Here is a 20998-nt window from a genome sequence, read left to right as displayed (position 1 = left end):
TGCTTCTCAGAATGTCTTTAAATGCATAAAATAAAACAGATATGATAGAAATGAAATTTGTTATATTGAAATACATTTTCCAATATTAAAAAGCAAATGTATGTTATAGTGACATGTGGACTTCCTAATTAACACATTAACTAACAAGTTCTAGCAGCTCATCTAATAACTATTATTTTCAAAATACAGATCAGTAGAAATAATATTTTGAAATACTTGCAACAACTGTAATGTGATATGAAAACATCTGTGACTTCTATTGGTGTCAGTCACAGGTACAACGACTACTCCTACTTTAATTTGCTGCCTACATGTATAGTTGAAAGAAAATCTCAATTTCATTTAGAGTTAATAAAATAAAGATGTAGTTTCTTCCCATCTAAATTCTACCCATAAATGTTTTGGAAGTTCTCTAAGTTAAGAACCCCTATTTAATACTTCTTCCCTTTGTCCCAAACAATTATAATGCCCAGAGGAAAAAAATGTAAAGGGAAAGAGAGTACATTTCTGGTCTAGTAACGTAAGGATGTACTGTTTTCATAATATGCTATTGATTTTTAAGGATTATTTCCACATTCCTCTCTCTGAAGACAAACAAGGCAGGCGGTATCTGGAGTTAATGTATGCTGGAGCTGCTCTAAAGGACAGTTGGAGTCTTGCTGATGTTGGAATATCTTTCTGTTCAACTCTCAAATGCTTTGTTAAGGTATGATGGTCAGGATAATATTCGTCTAACATATCTATCTCATTTTGAATAAAGTTGGGGATAAGTCAACCAAAGTAATTCCATAACTTAAAAAGAAATTGTCTCTTTTTGCCTTCTCCTCACTTCCATTTGTATAACAGGTCTTACGCATGCTTTGTGCTGTAAGGGGAAGTAAGACATGGAGAAGGGATAAAGTTGCCCCCTCTTTACTCTTCTTCCTCTTGCCTCCCCACACCCTTTATTGCCTGCCCAGTCCTGTCATCTCAGAACCGATATGAAAACCAAGCCAAGGGGCAGATCTGGAATTTTGATGTGGGAAGAAGAGCATTAGATCACTTTGGTGGGGCCACAGTGATTACTGGCAGTGGAATGAGGAAGGAGAAGAAATTCTCAGTAACAATAAGAATGAAAGGGAATTTTCTACATCCAAATCCAGCCAAAGTAGCCATTCCAATTAGGTGTACAGGCAATAAAGATATTTTTTCATTTATAGAGGTTCCTTAATCAATGGTGCTTAAGATGCACGGTTGGGCTTTAAGAACCTTAAAAAACCCTAAAGTTGTAATATAAACAAAATTAATGTGCCTGGAGATTTTCTGAGTCTAAGATCCTTTATGGTCAACAATTTTTTTAAGGAACGGATGGTCCAAAGAATTTAAATGCTGCTGCTCTAGGGTAGAAGTATTATCCTGTGTTAGTGCTTTACCGTATATAAAAATATGAACTTTAGGAAACTTAGGAAAGTATACATTCTCCGCTAAATGGGGCACCAAGTTTCTCATATTTAACATTTTTAAAAATTATGGTAGTCAAAGTTAACTCTTTCTTTTAATATATGTTAGTACTTGACTAAATGGATGTTTAAAAGGAATACTCTGGGCTGGGTGCGGTGGCTCATGCCTGGGTGGGAAGATCATGAGGTCAGGAGATAGAGACCATCCTGGCCAACGTGGTGAAACCCCATCTCTACTAAAAACACAAAAATTAGCTGCGCGTGATGGCATGAGCCTGTAGTCCCAGCTACTCATTAGGCTGAGGCAGGAGAATCACTTGAACCCAGGAGGGCGAGGTTGCAGTGAGCTGAGCTCGAGCCACTGCACTCCAGCCTGGGCAGCAGAGTGAGACCCCATCTCGGAAAAAAAAAAAAAAAAGAATATTCTTCAATATTTATTATTAAGTAGGAAAGACAAGTCACAGAATAATGATCATTGAATCATCGCATTTATGTAAACAAAAGACCATATTTACATACGTTTTTAATGTTTTATTTTCTGCCTCTTTTACTCAGAAAATGGAAGTATAACATTACATTTCAAAGCAGACCAAATTCCAGCCACTTCTTAATGTCTTCTCTTTACCTATTTAAATATATTTCCATACTAGGTTTTTGGTGCCGTACAGGATCAACTCTCTAAAATTTCCCAGAAGTCTGTGATGCCAATCATAAGGTTCAAGACTTTTTATTGTTTGCTTGCTTAGAGATGGTAGTGTAAGTTCAATACTAACATTTGAGCTGACTGGAAGAATCTGACGGCTTTTCAGGGATGTAGACAAGGTTTTTAACAGTATGGATAGGATACTTTTATTTAACTAAGGACTGATTTTATTTTTATTATATAACATTTTAAAATTTATTTTTGACTAGGTAGTATGTTCACATGGTTCTCAATTCAAAAGGAACAAAAAGATACACAGTAAAAAAGTCTCCTAGCCAGGTGTGGTGGCTCACACCTGTAACCCAGCACTTTAGGAGGCTGAGGTGGGAGGATCACCTGAGGTTGGGAGTTCAAGACCAGTCTGGCCAACATGGTGAAACCCCATCTCTAATAAAAATACAAAAATTAGCTGGGTGTGGTGGGCACACCTGTAATCCCATCTACTCAGGAGGCTGAGGAAAAGAATCACTTGAACCCTGGAGGTGGAGGTTACAGTGAGCCGAGATCACCCCACTGTACTCCAGCCTAGGTGATAGAGTGAGACTCTGTCTCAAAAAAAGAAAAAGAAAAGAAAAGAAAAAGAAAAAACTCTCCCTTCTCTGGCCCCCAGTTTCCCTCCCCAGATGCAACCTATGTTCACAGTTTTACTTACAAAAACATTTCCTAAATTCTGCCAATAAAGCATCATATATCACAGTGATGCAAGCTTCACGCTGAACTCTTTTACCTGAAGTTTTAAACTGCTAATTCTATAAATAAAAAATAGGGGTAAAAGAGGTTATTCAGTGAAACCAACCTGAGCAAGATGGTGAGACCCCATCTCTACAAAAATATTTTAAAAATTTTTCGGGTGTGGTGGTGCACACCTATAATCCCAGCTACTTGTGAGGCGGAGGCGGGAGGATCAATTGAACCCAGCCTGTGCAAGAGACTGAGACCCTGTCTCAAAAAAAAAAAAAGAGGAGTTTATTCAAGAGAGCCAGGGCAGAAGTCACAGGACTGGACAACACACAAAGTTTAGTTAAAAACTCTCAAGTTCCCTAAAATTTTACTAACTGTACTCTTCATGCTGTCCAGTAGAATCACATTTAGAGAATATCCCAGGCCTCAAAGAATGCAGTCATATCAGCTCTATCATGCTTGATCTATCTCAGGTTACCAAGGCTGATTTCCAAGTCATGTTAGTTGCTTTACTGAATAATTAAATATATACACATTTAAGTAGTACCTTCCCTACTTAACTGTGTTTAATCATGTTACTTTGTGAAAGTTAGTTTGCCTTGAGAGAGATGGAAGATGCCACAGTAAGGGAGGGAATGAATCCCTGAAGTGTGTCTCTTTAGCATCTCTAAATTTTGGTACAACTTAGAAATATCATAATGTGAACCCAAAACTTTTGTAAAGTTCAAAAACTTGGCAAGTAAGTGGTTTTTCTTTCTAAAAAGATACAAGTAGATATTATGTCTCATGAAATAAATCCAAAATAGTTGGCTTCTTTATTGTGCTCATATTTTTGTGTGCTTACAAGTTTCTGCTTGTGTGAAAAACAGAGAAAGACACTGGATAAATACAGAGATTATCTACTGTTAAATACATTCTTTAGACAATGCTTTTTCCAGCTTCCCTGTATATTATGCTTTTCTTTTAATGGTAATATAGACGCATTTGGAAAAGAAATGGAAATAAGGGTAATACAAGAATAGTGGGAAAAGAACATTGTATTCTCACCACTCCTATTCAACATAGTGTTGGAAGTTCTGGCCAGGGCAATCAGGCAAGAGAAAGAAATAAAGGGTATTCAATTAGGAAAAGAGGAAGTCAAATTGTCCCTGTTTGCAGATGACATGATTGTATATTTAGAAAACCCCATTGTCTCAGCCCAAAATCTCCTTAAGCTAATAAGCAACTTCAGCAAAGTCTCAGGATACAAAATCAATGTGCAAAAATCACGAGTATTCGTATACACCTATAACAGACAGAGAGCCAAATCATGAGTGAATTCCCATTCACAATTGCTACAAAGAGAATAAAATACCTAGGAATCCAACTTACAAGGGATGTGAAGGACCTCTTCAAGGAGAACTACAAACCACTGCTCAACGAAATAAAAGAGGACACAAACAAATGGAAGAACATTCCATGCTCATGGATAGGAAGAATCAATATTGTGAAAATGGCCATACTGCCCAAGGTAATTTATAGATTCAATGCCATCCCCATCAAGCTACCAGTGACTTTCTTCACAGAATTGGAAAAAACTAGTTTAAAGTTCATATGGAACCAAAAAAGAGCCCACATTGCCAAGATGATCCTAAGTCAAAAGAACAAAGCTGGAGGCATCATGCTACCTGACTTCAAACTATACTACAAGGCTAAAGTAACCAAAACAGCATGGTACTGGTACAAAAACAGATATATAGACCAATGGAACAACACAGAGCCCTCAGAAATAATATCACACATTGACAACCATCTGATCTTTGACAAACCTGACAAAAACAAGAAATGGGGAAAGCATTCCCTATTTAATAAATGGTGCTGGGAAAACTGGCTAGCCAAAGTAGAAAGTTGAAACTTCCTTACACCTTATACAAAAATTAATTCAAGATGGATTAAAGACTTAAATGTTAGACCTAAAACCATAAAAACACTAGAAGAAAACCTAGGCAATACCATTTGGGACATAGGCATGGGCAAGGACTTCATGACTAAAACACCAAAAGCAATGGCAACAAAAGCCAAAATTGATAAATGGGATCTAATTAAACTAAAGAGTTTCTGCACAGCGAAAGAAACTACCATCAGAGTGAAGAGGCAACCTACAGAATTGGAGAAAATTTTTACAATCTACCCATCTGACAAATGGCTAATATCCAGAATCTACAAAGAACTTAAACAAATTTGCAAGAAAAAATCAAACAACCCCATCAAAAAGTGGGCAAAGGACATGAACAGATGCTTCTCAAAAGAAGACATTTATGCAGCCAAAAGACACATGAAAAAATGCTCATCAGGCTGGGAGCGGTGGCTCACGCCTGTAATCCCAGCACTTTGGGAGGTCGAGGTGGGTGGATCATGAGGTCAGGAGCTCGAGACCATCCTGGCTAACACAGTGAAACCCCGTTTCTACTAAAAATACAAAAAATCATCCAGGCGCGTTGGCGGGTGCCTGTAGTCCCAGCTACTGGGGAGGCTGAGGCAGAAGAATGGTGTGAACTCGGGAGGTGGAGCTTGCAGTGAGCTGAGATAGCACCACTGCACTCTGGCCTGGGCGAAAAAGCGAGATTCTGTCTCAAAAAATAAATAAATAAATAAAAGTTCATCATCACTGGCCATCAGAGAAATGCAAATCAAAATCACAATGAGATACCATCTCACACCAGTTAGAACGGTGATCATTAAAAAGTCAGGAAACAACAGGTGCTGGAGAGGATGTGGAGAAATAGGAACACTTTTACACTGTTGGTGGGACTGTAAACTAGTTCAGTCATTGTGGAAGACAGTATGGCGATTCCTCAAGGATCTAGAACTGGAAATACCATTTGACCCAGCCATCTTTTTACTGGGTATATACACAAAGGATTATCAATCATGCTGCTATAAAGACACATGCACACGTATGTTTATTGTGGCACTATTCACAATAGCAAAGACTTGGAACCAACCCAAATGTCCAACAATGATAGACTGGATTAAGGAAATGTGGCACATATACACCATGGAATACTATGCAGCCATAAAAAATGATGAGTTCATGTCCTTTGTAGGGACATGGATGAAGCTGGAAACCATCATTCTCAGCAAACTATGGCAAGGATAGAAAACCAAACACCACATGTTCTCACTCATAGGTAGGAACTGAACAATGAGAACACTTGGACACAGGGTGGGGAACATCACACACTGCGGCCTGTCGTGGGGTGGGGGGAAGGGGGAAGGACAGCATTAGGAGATATACCTAATGTAAATGACGAGTTAATGGGTGCAGCACACCAACATGGCACATGTATACATATGTAACGAACCTGCACGTTGTGCACATGTACCCTAGAACTTAAAGTGTAATAAATAATAATAATAATAAAGAACATTGTATTAACTTTTCCTTCTTTGGAAAAGAACTCTTACGGAAGCCATAATCAATATTTTCTATGGTATATACCTCCAATTTCTATTAATACAGGAGCCAGTCCTGACGATTTATTGCTGATGCTGTTGCGGTTCACTGTGTTCCTATAAACCATAGCATGAGGCACTGCAAAAGTGTATGTTTTTGTACAACATGCAGAGGCACTATCACTTTTGCCCCCTTCATTTTAACCTGTGTTATCATGGAAACGATTGCTTAAGTTTTGTCCACTGTTTTCACCCAGTGCTTAGAATAGTACTAGATAAGATATATAGTAGGCTGTACATAAATAGGTATTAAATAAATGAATTGATAAAGGTTTGAGAGGTAAAGTATGGAAATTAACAAGATGGTATATAATTGTCTGCAATTCATAGCAAGGTACTGAGATGCATTTCAGGGATCCATTCTCTCCCTTACTGTGGCATATCCCACTTTTCTCTACTCTTAGGGCAAAGCACTCCCCAGTATTCTTGGCTTTTCCCCTGACCAACATCATGGTTCTTAGTTGGAAGCAGCAGAAACAAAGTCTAGATAATTTAAGCAGAAAATAAGTATTGAAAAGCTATTGAGTAGTTTTCGGAAGATTGGAGAATCAGTCTTAGAGATTATGCAGCCAGAAACAACATCTAAAGCACGCCCCAGAACTAATCTGGGAAGGTCACCACTGCAGGCAACACTGAGCCCTCAAAACAGGCCCTGGACATGCTGCCAGCCCTGCTGCCAGGCCGGCAACTTCAGAAATGCCATTGCCTAGAGACTTTCCTGTGTCTGTTGCTTCTCTGCCTTATTGGCTCGTAATTCAAAGTTGGGGTGGATAGGTAGGTCTGATTGGGAGCACCCTGTCACATGTCCATGCTCTACTGCAAAGGGGGCAACTATCCAGCAGGTTGTGCTTTTCAGAGTGTGAAATGGGCTCAGCCTCCCTAGGACTCCTTCTGGTTTCCCTGCCTCCTTCTATAACCAGACTTGTACCAACCAAGTGCTGGGGTCAAAACATAGTTAATCCCTCCTGACATCCCTGGAATGTTGTGAAAAGCTGTTTTATGCTGAGAGATTGAGTTAACTGTAGTACCATTGAGTAGATGTCTATCAGATAAGTTAGAGAAGTTTGTACTATCTTGACAAGTCTAAATTTGATTCAAAATGATAAACATTTTAGCTTTCGAGAGGTACTGTTAATGTATAAACACCAAAATCCAATATATGTGGTTTTACATTTATGCATTTTTATACACAAAAACATGTATAAATATGTTTCTTTAAAATTTACACATGAAAGCATGTTTCTTAAAAATGGCCCTCTTTTCTAAGATGAGTCATAACAAAAGGTATGAAAAGAATCTGGTGAAGAAAGGTGTTCCAGTTCAGTGTCCAAGACTCCACGGATAATCTCTCCAGAATGACTACCACACAAGAGGAGAAGTTTATGGAGACATCTCACTGGAATTCATTTGGTTCAACAAAAACAAATATTACTTCCCCTTTTGTTCACTCTGGAATAGTTCAGCAAGCTTCTGCTTACTTAGGGCTGTAACTCCAAAACAGCAAAATATAAAAAAGCAGAACTTGAGAAAAAATACAGCAGTACATTCAAAACTTTCATTAACTTGTTTTCTTTCGGTCAGTTCTGTTTAGCTTTTCCTTTCTTATTGTTAAAGTACATGTATGAATTTACAGTAAGTTTGCATTTGTTTTTTGAAGGTAAGCATGGAATTATTCTCATGAGATAGAACGTATTTGTTTTTATTGAAAAGTAAGATACTTTGTGTATATCTCTTGGGTTGGTTTGTTTGCATCTCAGTTTGTTTATAAAGGAAAAAGTCTAATTTTGTACATGTCCAACAATGATTTGTGTGTGGTATTATTTAATAGCGTCTGACTTCCTTGGTTGTGACTGACCAGCCTTCTCTGATTCAGAATACTTGGGGAGGAGTATCATATAGACAGAGAGGTAGAGATGCCTTCTGTTATGTGGATAAGGTGGATTAGCAAGTTGCTATTAATTGGCATCTACCTACTCCCTCGTCATACAACCAAATTAGAAAATATCGACAACTAATGTGCCTCACTAGAACTCAAAATGGGTTTTCCCATAAAAACAAGGTTTATACAAAGGTGAGTACGTAGAGTTAAAAAGTGCAATGAGAACTATTATCCAGATACATTATTGATTAAAAAGGCCTGGGATGTCATTCAACATTTATTATTTATTTATGTGATAAAAAGTTCCTGAGCGCTTAAAAAAAAAAAATGAACAGACTCGGCAGGTGTTAATTTTCTTGAGACTTCAGAACCTGGCTTCATTAATAATTAGTAATATTTTCTTCCTTGCACTTTTTATTTTCATCTAAAGATTGTCAGATCAGCTGGGCACAGAAGCTCACTCCTGTAATCCCAATACTTTGGGAGGCTGAGGTGGATGGATTGCTTGAGGCCAGGGGGTCCAGACCAGCCTGGACAACATAGCTAGGCCCTGTCTCTACAAATAAGAATTTAAAATGTAGCTGGGTTTGGTGGTGAGTGCCTGTACTTGGGAGGCTGAGGTGGGAGGATTGCTTGAGTCGAGGAGTTTGAGGTTACTGTGAGCTCTGATAGTGCAACAGAGTGAGACCCTATCTCAAAAAAATTGCCAGATATTTTGCAGTTCTCCCTTATTACTTGTTCCAGAGTCAGTTATATGTATACTAAGTTATACATGCTTATCTTTATAGATATAAGTATACGATTATTCATATTCTGAGAAGCTTCTTTTTAACTTATCTAACCTCACATACCTAGTTAACTTAAGAGTGACTTGAGAGCTGGGAATGGAGGAGAATTCTTTCCCCAGCTACTCAGGAGGTGGGAGACTGCTTGAGCCCAGAAGTTCAAGACCAGCCTGGGCAACATAGTGAGCCCTAGACTCTAAAAAAAAAATTTTTTTTTAAAGAGTGACTTGGGACTCTGTTATTTTGTTTGCATGTTATTCTATTTGGATTTATTTTGTCATTTGTTTGCATTTAATTTGTTATTTGCATTTAATTCTAAATATAAATTAGGAATTTTTAAAGAAATAAAAAAGAGCTATTACATAAAATATAATTTTTCTCTCTTTCCCACTATCTTTTTATTCAGTTTTCATAGGAATTTCTGCCTGCCCATAAATATTATCTACATTAGCTTGAACAGATACTTCCCTTATGGAACCATAGGAAAGCACGGCATGGCAAAAGTGAAAGAGTCAATCCTATGTCCTTTAAATTTGTATTGCATGGGTTTATGAGAAACTATCATGAAAAATTGTTCCAAGCACTTTAGGCTCAGTGGGCAGCTCAGCTTGCTGATCTGGCTTCATGCACAGCCACAGAGGGACTGAAACTGTTCCTAATCACTTCAGTCACTGAAATGGGCCCTAGATCAAAGTATTGCAGCCTTAAATTTCATCAGTAACATCACTCCTCAAAGGCTTTTTGAAAAAGGTCCGCATGTTGACCATATTACTGCAATGTGTTACGTGGGAGAGGAGCATTTAATTTATTATAAGTCTGCAGGATTGGGGGGGCCCTGGAGGAACCAGAGAGGGATTCTGATGGAAGAAATAGAGGAAGGAAACAAAGGAGGGGCAAGACAGCATTGACAGGTTGGAGCCCCCTGAAGAACCACCAGGTTCTGAGAGAGTCCCGCATTCATGGGCATTCCGTGACGGTGCCACGCACTGACATCTGCCAACCCAACAACAGGCCGTTGCAGAAAAATATTATTGTCCTGAATCTGCTAAAGAGGAAGTAAAGTCAGTTTCATTTTTCATGAGAAAAGTGGAAATGATAATAACCTTTTCCTCCCCACTTGCTTCCCATTTTTCCTATTCGCTGTATTTTGAGTTTTGGTTTGGCTTAAACTGTTGTTAACAGAAGGATTAATATTTTCCCCAAACTTTCCATCTTAACTCTGCTTCAGATATCTCAATTCTACTTGCTTTCCTACTTAGATTACAAAATGAAAGAAACAAAAGAAACTTTTCTAAACCTATGTTTGGTATTTCCCTTTTTAAACAGTAAAAGTAGGCCAGGTGCAGTGGCTCGCGCCTGTAATCCCAACACTATAGGAGGCCAAGGTAGGAAGATCGCTTGAGCCCAGGAGTTTGAGACCAGCCTGGGCATCATAGTGAGACAAAAAAAAAAAAAAAAAAAAAAAAGGAAGACAGACAAGAAAGATAAATAATAAAAGTAAACATATTTGGCTTTTAAAAAAGTCAAACCATACAGACAATGAAAAGCACAAAATGATAAGCAAACATTCCCTCCCACTCTCAACTCAGTTCCACTTGCCAGGAATAACCTCTCAGAAAAAAAATAATAATAATTGACTGAAGATTTCAAATCCACAGTATTCCAAATTAAAGTACTGCACAACAGAGGAATGTTTTCTAAACTAACACCTCCATAAGCACAGGATGGATATAAATTATCAACACTCTTATGCATCTGGGTCTGTAGACTAAGAAGTCAAAGGGTCTCAAAGCCTTGCCAAGTCTTTTTCACTTCACTCAAACAGGGGGACCTGTTAATATCTCAGGACATAAGAGCTAGACTCAGACCAGAAGGCAGAGAACTCAACTGACTATTGCTTTCACATTAACACCCATGTCGTGGAGCTAGAGGTGCTCAAAGCTACCCCCTGAAATGCTTGGCCCTCATCTGAACCTCCAGACAATAAGTTCCCTCCTTTTCTTTCCCTTTAGGAAGAAGACAAGCCTACTCTATACGTGTTCAATGCTGTAACTCAAGACACAATGCCAGTAATGGAGAGCATTTCCCTTCTTGATAAAACAGTGTCTGATCTGAGAACACTGGTAACTCTGAGATGTGGCCTCCCCGTGAGTGTCTACTGTCTCCGAACCCCAAGGGGCCTGGAGATGTATGATTGCAACACCCTCAAGGACTACCAGACTGATATTGGTACTGCCCAGTATATTTGGTATCAGCTACCATTTGGCACTAGGGTCCTTTGATACCAGATTTTGCAGCTTTTCAAGAGAAAATAGAAATCTAGATTTTCATATACTATCTGTTAACTTTATTTACATATTCACTTTAAAACAGTTAACACATTTACATAGTTTAAATATCAGAAGTGAAAAGGATGTGTAGCGGTAAGTTGCCCTCCCTCTCCTGGCCCTACAAGCACTTAGTTCCCTCCTCACAGGCAACCATTATTGTTTTGAAGATTTACAATCAAAACCATTTCCAAATTAAATCTGAACAAATGGAGGCATTATTTCTAAATGGAAACCTCTGTAAGTTCAGTATGGATATGAATTATCAACATTTCATTCTTGGGTCTGGGTCTACAGACTAAGAAATAAGGAGGGTCTCATAGCCCTGTCAAGTCTTGTTCTCAAAGCAGATTCATTAATATCCTCAAGGTGGAAGAGCAAAACTCAGGCCACTTCATCTCTTCTCTTTCAAAATGTACTTCAAGCATGTATAAATGCAAGTTCAAGTACATATTCTTTTTCCCGTTTTTAATGCAAAGTAGCATATGATACATGCTATTCTGAACCCTGCTTTGGGCAATTTCATCTTAAAATGTTGCTGATTATATTAAAATAATCTTTTTAACAATGTGACGCCAATGCTATACTGGCTGAAAATCTGCGTTAGTGGAATAGTGTTTATCCGTTATAGAAATTACAACCTCTCTCTAAATACTATACCTTGGCTGGGCATAGTGACTAGTGATTCATACCTCTAATGCTAGCACTTTTGGAGGCCAAGAGAGGGGGGATCACTTAAGCTCAGTAGTTCAAGACCAGCCTAGGCAACATAGTGAGATGCTCATCTGTACAAAAAACAAAAAACAAAAACAATAGCAGGATGTGGTGGTGCCCAGCTGCTTGGGAGGCTGAGGTAGGAGGATCACTTGGACCAAGAGGTTAAGGCTACAGTGAGCTATGATCACACCACTGCACTCCAGCCTGGGTGATAGCAAGACCCTGTCTCGAAAAAAAAAAAAAAAAATCTGTACTTCCAGGTCATGTCTGCAGTAGCCAAACATCAATAAGACAAACAAAAAAGGCTGTCAGATTTGTTTTAAGCATACTAAAAAATGATTTGACGATACAGAGATGATTAACATGGCCCCTACCTGACGATGACACACAAGTTCATGAAGCATTTCACACTTTTAAAAAATGGTTAGAACCTTATAGAAATTACTTGAAGTAAATGAATCCTTGCTGACAACCAGCACAACCTTAGGTAACATTGTGTTGTAACATTGCAATGAAATTTGAGTTCTCCCAACATATACATAGGGCTTTGTAGGTATCCTTAGTTAAGTAGTTTTGCTTTATATAACTGCTAAATTTGCATTTATTGATACTTCTCCTGACTGTAGTATTTGCTTAGCATTATTCTTTCCTGTTATTTTAAATTAAGGCTCTCAAAACTTTGACATAATTTTTTTCCTTGTTTTTGATCAGGGGAAGTGAAGTTCTACAATTTCTCCTCAGAGTACTTTGCTATAGTGCACATACCTGCTCTGCATGCTTGCTGGAGGCTGAACCCTGCCTAGAACATGATGGGGGCTCACATAAGGAAGGGCACACAGTGGCATTTGTCCCCAACCAACTGATAATTTAGTTATTTAATGAAGTACCAGAGGATGAAACAAAACTAGGATAAACTCTGGTTGACTATTCTTTAGGCTTATACTGTTCAGATTATAATGTGACGTTTTAAGCTGGAAGATAATTTGAATTGACCCAACCCCAACTTTTACAGACTTGAAAAAAAGCAAATCATCTTAATGATTAAATGACTTGCTCAGCATGTGTCAAGGACAACATACCTACTCCTTAAAACGACCCTCTGGGAGTAGGAACTTTAGGAAATGAGGGTGTTCAGATATAAGGTTAAGGGTCTAAGCATGACCTGAGTAGGCTGTTTTGGCCACCATGAGGACACAGAGCATCAGAGGAGAGGCAAGGAAAGAAGAACCTCAAAGGGAAGGGAGGAAGGGCCATTTGGCCTGCTTCATATGCTTCATACCTTTACCTAAAGCATAACTAGTATTCCTTAAGCAGCCAGCTCACCTTTTTTAAAGCTAGAAGGTAAAAAGAGTCCTTGATCAGCTTCTCTTACAGGACCTCTCTTTCTAACCAATGAATCATCCCTGCTGCTATCAGGAGTTGAACCTTGGCCCCTTTTCCACAGGCAGTGGAAAATCAGAAGAGTTTGGAGAAGCAGTCATGTCCAGGTTGAAAATCAAAGATTTAAGTAGCTCAATTAATCACTGTACATACTAGCTCATACAAACATTTGCAAAGCTGCCTCTGCACTCTGGGTGTTTACAGTAAAGTGATAGAAATGAGACATAAATACACACTCAGTTAAAATCCAGTAAGTCAGCTCAATGCAGGCTGAAGGCATGTAGGGAAGGCATTCTGGAGAAAGTGGGGCTGGAGCACACAAAGATGTGGGAACCATGGATCATCTGAGAGGAGGAAGGGAAGACATTCCAGGGAGGGACAGAAAGCAGGAGACTGTTCTGCAGAGTGGAGGAACCTTGCTGAGAGCACTGGGAAACACAGCCAAGGGCAGAAGAAGGAGGGTCTTAAGGTGAGGGAACAGAGCTCAGCCTTGCTGTGGCTGCAGCTAGAGCCATGCACCTTCTGGAACAAGAGTGTTTTTTGTTTTTTTGTTGTTGTTGTTTGTTTTTGAGTCGCAGTCTTGCCTGTTGCCAGGTTAGAGTGCAGTGGCACGATCTCAGCTTACTGCAACCTCCGCCTCCCAGGTTCAAGCGATTCCCCTGCCTCAGCCTCCTGAGTAGCTGGGACTACAGGCACGCGCCACCACTCCCAGCTAATGTTTTGTATTTTAGTAGAGACGGGGTTTCACCCTGTTGGCCAGGATGGTCTCCATCTCCTGACCTTCTGATCTGCCCGCCTTGGCCTCCCAAAGTGCTGGGATTACAGGTGTGAGCCACCACACCCGGCCTAGAACAGGAGTGTTTTAAGAGAGGTTTAATCTGGTAGCAAGCAATATGAAATATAGAAAGGAGTGAGGAAAGCCTGCAGGCAGGGTGATACACTAACTGGCATGTTTGATAATCCCAGTATTAATTAGGTCCATTCGCAGTGGAAGAGACAAATCTGTGAAACACAGAAGGCAGAACAGGACAGAACATCATGCTAGATCACTTTTTTTTTTTGAGACAGGGTCTCACTCCATCACCCAGGCTGGAGTGCAGTGGCACAACCTCAGCTTACTGCAACCGCTGCCTCCTGGATTTGAGTGATTCTCTCACCTCAGCCTCCTGAGTAGCTGGGACTACAGGTGCATCCCACCATGCCTGGCTAATTTGTGTGTGTGTGTGTGTGTGTGTATTTTTTATAGAGACAGGGTTTCACCATGTTGGCCAGGCTGGTCTCAAACTCCTGACCTCAAGTGATCCACCCACCTTGGCCTCCCAAAGTGCTGGGATTACAGGAGTGAGCTACTGCACCTGGCCCTAGATCACATTTAAGTAGAGAAAAGAATCAAAGCTCTCACACTAGGACAGTGGTGGGGAAATTGAGGAAAGGAGCTATTTTCTGGGTTTTAAGCTTTAGATATGAGGAAACTCAGAGAGTACTTTTTTTAAAAAAAGTTACTCAGCTGGTCAGTTAGTGGCAAAGCTGTAAGTACAACTGCTAATTTCCCTTTACTGCAAACATGGTGCTAGTGCTTGAGTGATGGTTTGGGTTAGCAGATACTGATCCTGCCCATGTAGGTGGAGACCAAGCCCTATGAGGGGTACATTCCTCAGAGAGTAAATATAGAGAGGAACGTCTTAAGGGCCAATGGCTGGCACTCAGGACAGGCTGAGGTCAAGGCAAGCACACGGAAGAGTCAAAAAATGAGACATGGAAAGCTGTCAGAGTCAGGAGGAGAACTGGAACTTTGTATTGTAACAGATGATGAGACTGTTTTCAAGATGCTGGTAAAAGTCCAAAGACAATTCTGAGATAAAAAAGCTTTGGATTTGCTTTAAAGGTCTTTGGTGGGCTTAGAGAGAGCAGCTTTAATAAAGGAGATGGAGAAAGAAAGATTTTAGGGATTAAGAAGAAGATGAGTAATGAAGGGATAAGGGAATTCTGGTGGTAGAATATCTAATGACTAACTTATCATAAATCTATCATGATAAGTATATCTTAATATGTGTGATTTTGTGACTTGAGGCTTAGTGACATATCACACAGGTCCAATACATACATATACATGCACACACACACACACGCACACACACACCTAGTCTTACGTCAACCTATATGGTACCAGATGTTCATTTTAGACCTGCTTCTAGCTCTGAAATCACTGCCCTGGCTTTTGCTTTCCTCTTTCTGATCCACATGCTTATCTGCTTGTTATTCTGTTTTTATTTCACATACATTCATAAACTGGCATTCATCCTTTCTGAAACAAGGAGTACCTAAACAAATGAGTGAATGAATTAATGCCTTTCTTTACAGATGATACCAATTGATACTCTTCACTATAAACACCTCATAGGATATATTCATGGCTGCCTGGGCACATTGCACCTGAGAAACCATTCCAGGAGCAGGGTTGTGTCAGCTCAGATCCTGAAATCTGAGCTGGCTCCAGGGTCCTTTTACTAACCTTTAGGCTCATGGAGACCTATGGTGCTATTTTAATTCCTTTTATTGATGAGAAAACTGAAGTTCAGAGAAGTTAAGTGATCTGATCAAGGTTACACTGCTAATAAATGATAATCATACACCCAGGACTGGGTTCTTTCCAACAATTTATACTGCCAAACCAGTATGCTTTTATTGATGGCCTTTAAGTTCTAACCAATGTTTTATTTTGTTTCTTCCACCACAGGAAGCTCAAACCAGAGAAACAATTTCCATATTCAGGAAGAAAAAGTCCAAATCAGATAGGCATATGTTGACTCCTGGGGTATGAACGAGGAATCCAGAAACTTGGGAGTCAGGGGCCACATGTGGCAAGGTTGAAGATAATTGCCTAAATAGGCACTGTTGCTCCCATCTGCTGTCCTGTGTGGCCTAGGCATAGTAGATACGTTTGCAAGCACAGAATGGACAGATCCAGGTTTTGTAAAGTTAATACAATTTTGTGGGCCCTCTTTTTAAAAATCCAAAACTAAGACAAGAAAATTAGAAGGCTCTATAGAAGGTAGTGAGGGGCCCTAAAGCTTATTAGTTTTCCTCTCTCTTCAGTAATAGGTTTTAGTTGTATTTTCTGGAGCAATATAGCGTTTTTCAAGTAAATTTCTATTTCCCAAAAGAATTCCTAGGCTTATGAAGGAATTTAATATCTGACAAAGAGGGCATTACAAAGCAACAGGGGTGAAAGGATAATCTAATAAACAGTGCTGGCTGACTTGCTTAGAAATTCTCTGGATATTCAAAAGCTGAGCATTATCAGGACTGTTTCATTGCAAGGAACTGAATTGATGGTTATAACACCCGTAATATTTGCTACTAGGCAGGGAATTAAAATGAAACAAAATACAGGGCCTGATGGAGGTGCCCCACCAATGTTAAGGAGATTTAAATCGTACAGTCCTCTCTGTAGTTTTCAGAATCAGGTCTCATTCAGCAGTAGGCAGGAGGGCTAGAGAGAGCTGAGACTCTGAGGATAGGCAATCATCCGGAGAACAGGTAGGCCAGGAAAATCCCATCTATAGACATCCAGCAGGGGAAGCTTAGCCTCAAATAAGTCCTTCTGGTGGAAGGCCTGGAATAGGCAGGTCAGTCTGCAGCTGTCAGTTGGTAAGGCCGAGGAAGGCAGAGGGTGACCCTCAGGGAGATCCATCAGGGACTTTGTGAGTGAACCACAGCACCAAGGTAGTGAATGAATGAATGAATGAATGACAAAAGAGGCAGGAAACTAGATAAGCTGATGTTGACATCGAGGCTCTGACAACATGTGACAGAAATCTAACCTCAGAGATTAGGATTTAGAGTAGGAAATTCAGAAATGAAATCTTAGTCTTAAACCCAAAAAGTGGGGTAGAATATTGGGATTCACAATATAGGGCACAAAGTGGGGACTTGCTCAGGAGGAACAGAAGTGACTAGAATATCTGACCAGGATGAAGAGGAACACTGACTTGCTACCAACCCTCTGAGTTACTGACCTACATCTTTTTCAGTTTTTGTAGAGATGGGGTCTCGCTGTGTTGCTCAGGCTGGTAAACTCCTGGCCTCAAGCAATCCTCCCACCCAAAGTGCTGGGAATACAGGTGTGAGCCACTGCACTGGGACCCTGGCCTAAATCTTAATAAATTCCCTCCTACGGGAATTAAGGTTGTTCTCTGGACCTGGGGCTGGCTGGTCCTTCAAATGGAGACTGTGTAGCCTCAGCTGTGGAGGACTAAGGAGGCTGCGGTATGGGGCCAGGCTAAAGCTTTCTACTGCTCATTTGGGAGTGATTTTCACAATAAACTAAAAACATAGATCATTTCAGCAGGAGATAAAATAAATGCACTTGGAGCAGTGTTTAAAGTCCTTTGTTTCCAGTGCATGAGAATTAAACATTTTATGAGAAAGTTTAAGTACAGCAAGAAGCTTTAGAGAAAATTAATCTAGTGTAGCAAGTATGGTCCATATTTTGGAAAATGTTTATCAAGGTATTTCTACAGAATAGCTGCAGGACCACTACTTTATGTCTACAGAATAATTCCAGAATTCTCCAGCAAGGAGAGTAAACTCTCCTAGCTGAGGCCCGAGTTATGAGGATCGAGGCAGGTGAGGGGGATGAGGGTAGTAACGCAGGTCAGGCCTGTGAGTAAACAAGTATGCAAATAGGAATCAACTCACAAAGAATAGCAAGTCCAAGGTCAAGAAATCCAAACCAGAGTAAGGAGTAACAGAGGAAGAGCCCCATTTCAAGATTACAGGTTATAACATAGAATGTCCAATAAGGGAGGGACTGGCAGGGAGATATCCTTTGTCGTGTTCGTGTAGAGAGGAGGCAAGAAGGAAAAGAGAGGGGAAGCAGAAAGGAAAGAAAGAGAAAGGCAACTGAAAGGGGGAGACTCTCTAGGAATTAGAAAGAATCCTAAAGACACATTCCAGGGAATTCTGGAAATTCCCAGCTGGCTGAGAAGCCTCAGGCAATTCATGTATCTCTGAACCTCAGCTTCCTAGTCTATAAAAGGGGGCTGCTGAGTGGGCTGGTCTTTTAAGATCTATCTTCACCTTTCTGTGATTCTAAGATTACTGGTGTTCTGAAATCTCAGCCAACAAAGATAAGCACAGTTTAGACACCACCAAGGCCAGAAACAGCCTGGTGTGCACAGGGAAGTGCAGGCCAACCTGCTCGGTTAGGAGGGCAGAGCATGGCCAGAAGAAGTTTGGGAGTCCAGCAGAACTTCATTCAACAAATACTTACTGAGTGTCCACCATAAGCCAGGGACCACTGTGGAAAGCAGGCACAGTGGCAGTGTCCCCACCCTCCTGAAGCTTGGATCTCAGTGGAGGAGGCAAACACCATCAAGCAAACAGAAAAATATCTCATTTTAAGCAGAGGTTAAGAGCTACGAAGTAAAAGAAGGCAGGATAATGGAATAAAGAATGATGCAGTAAACTGATGGGAGGCTATTTAGATAGCTGGTCAGAAAAGAAGACAACATTGAGCAGAGACCTGAATAAAAAAGGGAAGGCTGCTGGGAGCTTCTCAAAGTAGATTTAGGTGAAAGATTACCTAGGCCTGAAATAGGGCAGGACTGGTTGAGATGGAGGCAAGGAAACAGAGTTCTTCAATATTGATCAGGTAAACCTGTCAGGCCTAAGCAACCGTTTAGATGTAGGACATGAAAAAATGAGAAGGATGCCGGGCGCAATGGCTCATACCTGTAATCCCAGCACTGTGGGAGGCCAAGGCGGGTGGATCGTTTGAAGTTAGGAGTTCGAGACTAGCCTGACCAACATGGTGAAACCCCTTCTCTACTAAACATACAAAAAAATTTAGCTGAGCATGGTGGCCTGTAATCCAGCTACTTGAGAGGGTGAGGCAGGAGAATCACTTGAGCCTGGGAGGCAGAGGTTGCAGCGAGCCAAGATTGTGCCACTGCACCCCAGCCTGGGTGACAGAGAAAGACTCCATCTCAAAAAAAAAAAAAAAAAAAGGAAGGATGGAGGAAAACTCTCTAATATATGGCTTAGGTAGCAAAATAGATGTACCACTCACTGAGAAAAAAAAATGCAGGAGAAAAAGCAGGTTGGGTGAAAGATAATGAGTGGTCTTTTAGAATGATGGGGTTGTAGTGCAATCCCTCCTTTGGTAATATCGCCAGCAGGGGGAGTCTGGAGCTGGAGCAGAGGCTGGGCTGGAGATTGGGACTTGGGAATGAGTGACACCTGGGTGGTCAATGAAGCTATCATCGCCACTAAGATTGACAATTAATCAGCCATCAAGTATTTAGTGAGCACCTACCAAGTGTCAGGCTATACGGCAAGTCGTGAAGGATTTTTCTTCTTAATGGGAGCATGAAAAAAAAATCTTCAAGCAAATAAAATGATTTCAAATACTGATGACAGGGGCAATAAAGAGGTTAAAATAAAGTCATGGGATACAAAGTAATGAAGGTGAGGAGGTAGTGATGGCAGAGATTGCTTTAGCTATGGTTGAAGTGAAAACTGAATAAAAAGGACACAGTCCTGTGAAAATCTGATGAAGATCCTTTCAATCAAAAAACTGTAAGTCGTTAGGTCCTGAGATGGGAGTAGACTTGGTGTGAGGACAGGTGAAAGGTCAAGGTGGCCATAATAAATGAATGAAGCAGAGTGAAGAGAGGTAAGTGAGCTAGGTTGGGTCACATAGGGAGAAGGCTGGGTTTAATCCCCAGGGGAACTTGCGTAAATTGAGAAGAGCGGAAGGCTGAGGAAAGATCCCTGGGAAACACCAGCCTGAAGAATAAAAGGAATGTGGTATCACAGAAAGGGTAGACTTTGGAGGAGCAAGTGATAAGTTCTCCAGCAGCAGTGAATTACTTTAATGTTTGTAACGGAGAACAGCTCCTGTTTCATAAAGGATAGAACAAGCAAATTAGCTGGTGAGCATCTTTCCACTCCCTCACAGCCCACTCATAAGCTAAAGGCCCCAGAAGACTGTTTGTCCTGCCACAGGTTCCTTAGTTTCCTCTTCCAATATAACGGCTTCAGTTTACATGGTAATATATACAGCAGCATTGAGTCAATCTCCACAAGACTGTTTTAAGGTAGCTGCAAAAAAATATTTCAGTGCTATACGCCATCATTGAGCAGATGAGAAAATGGTAATACACAGATGCCAAACAGCTTTTCCAAGCCAATAATGGCCTATGCTAAAAATACCATCCCTGTCTCCTTGTTCCAAGGTTATTTTTCATTTTGCATCTAGCTAAGCCTCTGTTTGGGGAAAGCTATCATTAGAAGTTTTATGGATTGTCAAACCACACTGCTGGACTGGAACCATAAACCACCTCTCTTGATCCACAGGCACAACACTTCGCTTGGACGTCTGGGATGGATGGAAGGAATTTCTGATGCGTTGTCTCCTTGGACAAAAACTTAAAGTCCAACGCTACTTATCAAAAGAAGGACCAGTACTCAAGTATGAGAAATTAATTTTAAATTAACTTAGCAAGTGCTGTGATTTTTACTAAACTTCCATCATACCTTGAGCCTGCAATTCACTCACTCTACAGCTGGGGTGCTGCTCTATGCCA

General features: G+C 40.4%; 1 protein-coding gene and 1 non-coding gene across 2 annotated transcripts in view; both read left to right on the top strand.

The window, feature by feature from the left end:
* Nucleotides 1-20998, top strand: part of ANKUB1 (ankyrin repeat and ubiquitin domain containing 1) — a 35084-nt gene that overhangs the window by 4593 nt on the left and 9493 nt on the right. The window contains exons 2-4 of the mRNA XM_003826476.5: nucleotides 563-706; nucleotides 10995-11211; nucleotides 20769-20883. Coding sequence (XP_003826524.2) covers nucleotides 563-706; nucleotides 10995-11211; nucleotides 20769-20883 — 476 coding nt within the window. The remainder of the gene's footprint in view (nucleotides 1-562; nucleotides 707-10994; nucleotides 11212-20768; nucleotides 20884-20998) is intronic.
* LOC112439410 (U6 spliceosomal RNA) lies at nucleotides 12340-12441 on the top strand. Its single transcript, XR_003027698.1, has one exon. It is a non-coding gene; the product is annotated as a U6 spliceosomal RNA (small nuclear RNA).

Source organism: Pan paniscus, chromosome 2, assembly GCF_029289425.2.
Source record: "Pan paniscus chromosome 2, NHGRI_mPanPan1-v2.0_pri, whole genome shotgun sequence".
NCBI classification, from domain to species: domain Eukaryota; kingdom Metazoa; phylum Chordata; class Mammalia; order Primates; family Hominidae; genus Pan; species Pan paniscus.
Note: the sequence above shows the minus strand (reverse complement) of the source record. Positions and strands in the feature narration are given on the sequence as shown.